General features: G+C 56.0%; 1 protein-coding gene across 1 annotated transcript; it reads right to left on the minus strand.

The window, feature by feature from the left end:
• Nucleotides 1-1,634: 1,634 nt before the first annotated feature.
• Nucleotides 1,635-3,544, minus strand: NXT1 (nuclear transport factor 2 like export factor 1). The gene is made up of 2 exons (XM_046679435.1): nt 3,240-3,544; nt 1,635-2,316 (listed from the first exon to the last, which is right to left on the minus strand). The coding sequence occupies exon 2, from the start codon at nt 2,291-2,293 to the stop codon at nt 1,871-1,873; it is 423 nt and encodes a 140-aa protein (XP_046535391.1). The 5' UTR covers nt 2,294-2,316; nt 3,240-3,544; the 3' UTR covers nt 1,635-1,870.
• Nucleotides 3,545-8,895: the final 5,351 nt, after the last annotated feature.

An 8,895-nucleotide genomic window follows, 5' to 3' on the forward strand; every position in this document is an offset into this window, starting at 1 on the left:
CACAGCTGTTGTCTTGAAGCTCCTCGGGCCAATGTGATTCAGACCCCAGGGAGTTGACGTTAAGCTCTGTGAGGCCCGATGGGCCTTGTGCCCTCTCCCCAGGCCTGAGGCGAGGAAGGTGGCATCCCACCTCGACCCTTCCAGTGGGTGGGGACTTTGAGATTTGAAGCCCAGCAAATTGTCTCTGCACCAATCGTCCTGCCCCACCCCTCTCTCCTCCCCATGGGACAGTGCTCGTGCTCTCCCAACTCTGCAGCCAGGCTTGACCCTCTGTTGTATCTCACGTATTTTATTACCACCTCAGCGGAAGTGCTCGTCTCGGCTTGCTGTGCACACATCTGCAAGACTGGCTGGACCACTCTATATGTGGCTTTGAAATGGAATTTACTTAATTTACCGTTTCAGTGTCTTGCCTCCCAATTAGATTCTGAACCCCTTGAGGGCCGTTTCCCAGGGTGCCATGGCGAGGCCGTCCCCAACACACCCACTGTCTGCCCCTGCTGCAAATCTTTTTCTTTGCTTGAGATTAGGTTTTGCTGCAGCAGGCGACACATGCCTCAAACCAATGCTTAAAGAAAGGATTTATTTCTCTCATTTAAATAAAGATGAAGTCCGGGGTTAGGGAAACCGGGGACATTTTGGTGGTTCCATGTGGCCAGCAGAGACCCAGGCTCCTTCAAGCTCAATACAATCCCAGCTCTAGGGTATAGCCAAGCTGTCCTCGCGGCTCAACACTGAGCCAGAGCCACGGTCCAGCCATCACAGCCACTTTGCAGGCAGCAGGGAGAGGAAGGGTCTGTTGAAACAAATTCCCACAGGCCCCACCCTTCTGCTTCCACTTCACTGGCCAGGCCTCAGTCGAATGTCAGACCCAGCAGGACGTCTTGTGGGTGGGTGCTCTGTCCCGCTAAGCACTGGGCTTCAGTAACTGGAGAGGGGAGAATTAGGAGAAAACTGCCATCTGTGCCATCGAACACATCAGTATTCTCTTCCTTCCCAAACGTTGCCATTCCAATCCTAACAACCCTGACACAAACCCACCACACTCTTGTCAAAGAAGATTTAACTGGGGAAGCCATGTGGCCATGAAATCTCATCTATTCATCAAAGGATGATGGAACCTTCTAGTTTTCTCTTCTTCTTTTCCACTGGACAAACGCAATTAAGAGTTGGTGTTTAGGGTCAATAAAACTAGTTTCTAATTCTGATGGCTCCCCAACCCCCAACCTCAGTTCTTCACTTTCTTTTTCCACGAGTCATTAATACAGCCGCGTCATTTACAGGCAGTTATGAGCTACCATTTCACGCATCCTCACCTCACCTCAGCCAAGGTCCTGAGGCAGGCCCCAGCCCCTCTGCTAGGGATTGCCGTGTACCACATTCAGACAGCTACGGTGCTTTTCAAAAATGCCAGCACCGCGCCCTACCCTCAGATTCCGGCGTAACTGGTCAAGCACGCGTGGCCTGCGCAGAGGTCATTTTCAGTGTCCCAAGAGATTCCAGTGTGCAGAGGCCACGAAGCCTGGCTGTGGCACACCTGCGTGCACACCGTGGCGGCGGAGGGGCGCCGTCCCGGGCCTCACCTCGGCAGGCGCTTCCGACCACGCCTCTGCCTTTAACGCTCCTCCTCCACCTCCCTCCTCAAAACCTAGTCAAACATATCAGGCAAGGGGAAAAAATAACACTGGTATTATTGTTTATTCGTCAGAATTGCCAGAACCAGGGTGTCTACTGGGCAAGTACAAAAATAGAAAATTTTACTACTCTGAAAAGGCAGCTATGACAAGCAAGCACACGCTCGGAGGGGGCCATCGGGCCCGGCGCGCAGCCTGCCACCGCAGAGGCCCGTGCGCCCCCTGCCCCGGCCGCGCTAGCTGGCCCAGTCCTGGAAGCGGAAGCAGTCGCTCGCGATCCTCCACACCGTGCTGCTGGGCGAGGCCTGCGCCGTCAGGATGAAGTTCTGGTTGAAGTCCCGCTGCTTGTTGCCCTCGAACTTCACGGTCCCACAGATGACGACGAGGACCGTGGTCTGGCTCGGGGTGGCCTCGTCGTGCACGGGCTGGCAGTCCACCACGTTGATCTGGAACTCACTGGAGGGCAACATTTCGAAGAACTCGCTCAGGGACTCCTGGCCCGACACGGCGTTCCCGTTCCACACGAGCGTGGCCGTGCCCATGTAGAGGCGGGACAGCAGGCGCCGCCGCTTGTCCATGGTGGTGTAGTAGACGTTGACGAACTCCTCGGCCGCCCTGCACGCCTGGTCCACGTAGGTCTTGAAGTCCACGGCCGCCATCTCGGCCCACGGAAGCCGGCGGGCTGCGGGCAGGAGGGCGGAGAGAGCGTGAGCGCTGCCTGCTGCGCCCGCGAAGGGCAACCCTTTCTCTACGGGCAGGAGAGCACTGCAGGCCCGGGCCAGCGCCCATCTCACCGCGCCTCGGCCTGCTGGCCGCAGGGCGGGGACCTCAGCGCGGCGCCCCAAACCACCCGGCGAGCGCGCCCGCGCCTGGCCCGGGGGCTGCCGAACCTCCCTCCCGCCGCAGTGCGCGCCCCGCGGGCGAGGAAGCGCCGTCCGCGCGGGCACAGGCCGGGCCCCGGGGGGCGGGCAGGGGAGCCGCAGCTCTAGCAAGCCCCGAAGGGCGCAGGCGCCGCAGCGCTCGCTTTGCCGGGGGCGCCGCAACCGCCGCTGTCCCGTGCTTTCTGTCCCTCGAGCGTTCACTCAAGGACCCACGGGAAAGCGATACTACAACGCGGCTGGAAACGCACACGCTCATCCCTGCATGCGGACAAAGCCTTTTGTTTACCAGCAGCTCCAACAACCGCCCCACGCCACCCGCGGGGGCCGCGCCGGCGGGGCCGAGGGCCGTGGACGCCCGCAGCCGCCCGGTCGCCCCAGGCCGGCCTGCGCCGCGCCCTCCCTCCCCGCGCTGACGCCCGCGGCCCGCGCCGCTCCAGGTTCGGCTGTGGGCGGAGGGCAGCCCGGCCGCCGGTGCGGACACGCCCTCCCGCGGGCCCGGGGCTCCGCTGCCCGCAGCCGCCCGCCCCCGGCCGTGCCGTCCAGGCGAACCATGCGGCGACGAGGAGGCGCGGCCGGGGACGCCCGACCGCCCACCGCCCGCCCCCGGCTCCCAGGCCGCCGCACTGAAGGAGCACGGCTCGCCAGGCGACGGGAGGGCGCAGGCCCGGGCGGTCTCGGCATCCCGGCGGCGCTGGTCGCCAGATCCCAGGGGGAGGGCCCCTACCTGCGCGGCGGCCACCCAGGTTCCGCGGGGACCTCGGCCGGCGGGCCGGCGTCCCGCTGCAGGGTCAGGACCTCGTCAGCGCGGGCGGCGCCCGCAGTCAGGCGCCGCCGCGTGGGCCGCAGCCCCCGAAAAGCCGCCTCCGAAGGTCGCGGGCGGGCCGGCCGAGGCCCCGTGCTCTCCCCTGCCGCCCGCCTTGGGAGGGGCCAGGAAGATCCGCCCTGCCCGCCGCCTCCGCCTCCCGGGAGGCTCCCCCGGCGCCGGGACCCCCAGTAGATTCCCGCGCGCGGCCCGGCGTGCTCCGCGCGGACGCGAGGGCTTGGCCCCGCCCACCTCCCCGTCTCTCCGTGACGGGCAGCTGTGACAGCCAGTGGGACGGCGGCCTGGGAGGTTAACTCCGCCCAGGTGTGGCTGAAGGGAGGAAGTGGTTTCCGGGTGAAGCGCCTTCCCAGAAGGCCACGGCATACTATGCTCGAGTTTTCATTGGTCCAACCGGATCACAGGATCCGCCCAATTGGTTAGGTGGGATCCCTGGTTGGATGAAGGCTCTCAGGTCCCGTCCCCCGGAGCTGGGGGGAGTCCGCTCTTTCTTAGCGGCGTGGAGGCTGCTTGGCGAGAGAGGAAGGCGGAGGTGAGCCGTCCCGCTGAGGGTCCTGTCCCACGTGACCCACTCACCTGTTCTTAGACTAGTGAAACTTCGCGACCTGATGCAGTCACGGGAAGCCCGGAAGCTGGTGACCCAGCTAAGCTTTCAGACAGATAGCACGTGGGGCGCCAGGATGGCCCCCGGTGGCACCAGGGGCGTTAAGTCCACGGAGAGGATGAAGCCGGTCGAGCCCCCATTGAACTCTACCTGACCAGTACCTGAGCTGACCACTGTCCTTTATGGTTTAAGCCCCCTAGGGTTGACCTCCTAAAGGACCCGTAGAGGAAAACCAGTTTTCAGTGGGAAGCTCAACTAAAAGTAAGAGAAAGTTGAAGTTGTGGATAAGTCTGGAAGCGACAAAAGTGGGCCAAAAAGGGAAACGATAGCAGTTTACATTCTTGTGTCCTGTGACTAGAGGTGCTCGGAGGAAAACCGGCTGGCCTCAGCTCTGGCTCGGAGCTTGGTTGGCATTGCGATTCTTTTCTCCAGCCCTGAAACCAGCTGCGTTTCACCTAATGTGGAACCTGGGACGATTTTTAACCGAATTTTTGTTGACAACAACAGGTTCAACAGAATGGAACAGGTTAGCGTAGAAATTGGGAAACTTACAGCTTACAGCATTGTGCAACTTGGGCAGTTTAACAGTTTACAGCACAAATTTAAAAATGTGATTTCTTGAGGCACGAGATTCTCAGCTCCAACCGCGAGTCTGAGAGGCTGAATAATTCTTGCAGAACAGTGGGAGCCCCGTGGGCTTGGAGAGGTGTAGTGATGTCGTGGCATCTTTAGAGTGTGTGTGCATTCAACTCATACCTTCCTGGCTGCTGTCTGGCATACCTTTGCTTGAATTCCTAAGGTTTCAGGACAAATTTAGAAACTAGATGGACCCTTTAATATAGATGACCCCGCCCCACCTTAAATAAAGTAGGTGAAAAACTTGGATTATAAAAAAATAAGTTGGCGACTGAGTAGAGAGGGTGAACTAGCATCTTTGGAGCAGTGTTCACACCAAAATGTCTTCATAAAGCCTGAGAGTGAAATTAGAATTTAACGTACAAAAATCCGAAATCACAGCATTAATGGAATGAAAATGAGAGTTGACTTACTGTATCCAACATACAGGTTAGACGTCCTGCTGCTTTAAGTTTCCTTGTATTTCCCATGTAAGCCCTTTTCATTTCATTCTCATAACTTTGAGGGAGGTATCATTATTCCTGATTTTACAGATGAGGAGGCCAAGAGACAGAAATTAGATGACCAGTCTGGAGTCACAGAGTCACAAACCTAGAAAAGCTGGTTAGAAGAACATTTGTCCAGTTCCAAGGTCTTGTAAAAACACAAGGCTTTAGCCCTGGGAGGCAGCAGAGCCAGCAGCAGTGAAACGGAGAATGAAGAAGTTAAAAAACCTCCCCTGGGCTGGAAGAAGAGAACAAAAACTCTAAGATGAGCTTTGCTAACTGCAGCTGTGCATCCTCAGCATAATCAACTGTTGTTCAAAACTAACCAGGTCCTTCTGTTCCTCCCTAGTATATGAGTAAGCTGTCTTTCCCAGGAAGTCAAGGTCCAGATGTCAAGATTCAGCCTTGGGGCGACCCGGTGGTGCAGTGGTTAAGTTGGCACATCCTGCTTCTCTGCGGCCCGGGGTTCACCAGTTCGAATCCCGGGTGCGGACATGGCACCGATTGGCAAAAGCCATGCTGTGGTAGGCGTCCCATATATAAAATAGAGGAAGATGGGTGTGATGTTGGCTCAGCCAGTCTTCCTCAGCAAAAAGAGGAAGATTGGCGGTAGTTAGCCCAGGCCTAATCTTCCCCCCACGACCCAAAAAAGAAAAAGATTCAGCCTCACCAAGGCCAAACGCGGGCTGAAGACGAGAACTAACCAGAAAAGTCCAGACAGTCAAGGGAAAAGAAATTCAGACTTCAAGGGCAAACACAGGCTGGTGGGAAGGCACCAACCAACAGGGACACATGCTCCCTGTCCCCTACCTAAAACCCCAGATAAAACCCCCTGCCTCTCTTCCTTCAAAGACGTGAATCTGAATTCTAACTCCCATCTCCTCGTCTGGCTGCCTTGTGATAATAAACCCCTTTCCTTGTCATGAGTGTGGTGTTTCTGGGTTTTGGCCTTCTCGTGCTACGGGTAAATGAACCTGTGTTTGTGTTTGGTAACAGCAGGAGGGTGGGAGGGCACGAACCTTTCAGTTTGTGTCTCCAACATCTAAAATGGTGCCTGACCCACAGCAAGGGCTCAATAAATATTGTTTGAATGAACAGACAGGCATTGCTCCATAACATTCTAGTTGTGATAACTCCTCTCTAACAGTCACCACCCCACCGTTGGAAGCAAGCCTGATTTTTATTCCCCCTGAAGTCCTTGAGTTTGGGTGGTTAGAGACATCTTTGGTTCTAAGGGATGTAACACTGGCATTGTATGCCTTGAGCACAGTTCTGGGGTGGCGAGAGGCCCAGTTAGGGCCACTGAGCTTGGAGAAAATGTTTGCTAGGGGCTTTGGGGGAAATGCTTTTCTTTTTCTCCTTTTGGACATGTGGTGTGTGGATGGTGCAGCTGCTGCCATCTTGCCACCCTGAGGAAGAGCCCCTGGACAATGTTGCAGACAGGAGAGGTGGGGAGAAATTAGGCCTTGATGACTGTGTTGGGAATGAAATCAGCCCTGAAGTTTGTACTTTCCAGTTTCAAGAGCTAATAAATTCCTTTCATTTTTAAATACTATTTGAAAAGGCGCATAAATGCAAAGGTACTTGTAACTGAACTACTGTGTTTTAGTGTGTTAGTAGAGTGATTGTGGCAAATGAGTAAGCTCCCTGAGGCTCAGCTGCCTCATCTGTAGGATAGGAATAGTAATAACAGCCATCTCCTTAGGTTGATGTGAGGAGTGAATGAAACAATGTGTGGTAAGTGCTTACCGCTGGGCAAACACAAGGGGGCATGCAGACAGTGTCAATATGCTTTGACGTTTTGTATGACAGTAACTGCTTTGTTTGCCAGCAATTCTCCCAATAACTGGCTTTTAAACTAGGGACAGGCATACTGACAAATTGGTAGGATTTGTCAACAAATCCCATGGGCACCATCCGGAAGATGAGCCTGGCCTAAGCAGCGGCCCCATTTGTTACATGGAGTCCGTCCCAGGAGGAAGGGCACATCTGGTCACACATGCTGAGCCGCTGGCAGCTCTGAAGGCAGGCCTGACTGACAGGGCTTCATGTCTGTAAGCACAGGACTGAGCTGCTCCCCACTGTGACATACTTCTCTGGTGCAGGCTCTAACAGCATGCGTTTGCCGCGAGAGACTACATGACTTGGAGACAGACCGTCTGCGGGCGCTGGGCAGTTGTGCCTGTAATGCCCTGCCACCAAAACGAAACGTGTTGGTTTTTCCCCTTGCCTTAAAAAAACCATCCGAGCTGTACCAGAGCGAGCTGGGACTACACTTCTGGGAGGTCCCTTGAGGACCTGACTTTTGGGGAGATTCTGGGAAGAACTGAGGCCCGTAAGCTTAAAAGCTGAAACGTGGCCATGAGCACAGAGAGGAGATGATGCAGCAGAAGCGTAAAGCCATGTGACCAGAGAGAGAGAGAGAAGGAGAGGGAAAGCTGGACTAAGACAGACAGACAGACACATGCTCACGCACACCCATGAGCTGTGCAGAGTGGCTGCCTTGATTCCCAGTGGTTTCTCCTTCCTGACTGTGGCAGATTGTATGTTCCATGAATGGCCCCAAAAATATTTTGGTCCCACATGCTCGTCCAGAACCTTGCCTTGCCACCTCCCATCAGGAGATGCGTTAGGTCCCCTCATCAGTGGCACCTATGTGATCGTGTGAGGCAGCCCTCCAGTGACAGAGCTGGAGAGAAACGATGCTGCCGTGAACTCAGCAATACGGCCTCTGCTGGGCTCTCCAGCTGTGTGTAGCCCTGGCTTCATGAACGGGTCTGTGGACAAGAACCAGCTTGCTACCCCGACAGCCAGCAGGCCTGTGAGTGGGCTGCCTTGGAAATGGACCCTCCAGGCCCAAGTTGGGCTGCCTGGGCTGATGTGGCTTAGAGCAGAAATGAGCCTTCTCTGCCATGCCCTGCCCAAATGGCAGATTTGTGAGGAAAATAAATGATTGTTGCCCTGTTAATCCACTAAGGTTCATTGTGGTCTGTTACGTAGCAAGGGAGCCAGAACCCTTTCTCATCTTCATCCCTGCGGCCCGCGAGGCCCTGCCCTGAGGCTGCAGGAGAGAGCCTCCAGCCCACAGGATGCAGTCTGTAGGAACTGGGTTTGCCACTTGCAGCTAAAGGAAGACCTGGCCCCACAAGGCCTTACAAGGTGATACCACCTCAAAGAACTCTCCACAGTCCTGAGGCGGGCTCCCTCCTGACCTCTGAAAATGAGACACAAGACTGTGATTCCGAGAGAGCTGTCGGTTTGTTCGTCTATAGCCACAACCAGTTTCCCAGGGACTAGAACACTCCCCTTTGCAAGACAGCACATTCTCTCTGTGTGGGCAGGTGAGGTGAGAGCCACAGCAGCGTGGACAGGCGACTCCGTGAGCACGGGCCAGAAGAAGGAGACGGGGGTGGGAGGAGAGGGGGATGGCCTGAGCCCCTCAGCCAGCGGCACGGAGCTGACAGGGCCTGAAGGATCTCTGTTCCCAGGAGGGAAAGTGTCACCAGGGAGACCAGACCAAGGAGTCCTGTGAGCACAGCTCACTCCACCAGCACTGCCCACATTTGCCCCTGTGAATATCCCCACCCCTGGTCTTGTGTGCTTCATTTCTGCACTGTGCTGGTAGATATCTTCATCCCTTCACTGACGTCATAGCCAGGGGGCAGGGAGCCTCCTTTCTCTCCAAGGTGCCATTGCATATGTCTGCTCCAATCAGTCTTGCTGACTTTTAACTCTCGGAGGGCCATCTTATTTCTTTGCTTCTAAACAGTTTCCATGAATTAATGTGTATGAAGTGCCTGGTGCCTGGTGGACGTCTTTATTTGGATTCCCCAGG

The sequence above is a fragment of the Equus quagga genome, chromosome 12, assembly GCF_021613505.1.
Source record: "Equus quagga isolate Etosha38 chromosome 12, UCLA_HA_Equagga_1.0, whole genome shotgun sequence".
NCBI classification, from domain to species: Eukaryota; Metazoa; Chordata; class Mammalia; order Perissodactyla; family Equidae; genus Equus; species Equus quagga.

Excerpts from the sequence above, each read along its gene's own strand:
- NXT1 (XM_046679435.1), bottom strand. The coding sequence starts at position 2,293 with ATGGCGGCCGTGGACTTCAAGACCTACGTGGACCAGGCGTGCAGGGCG.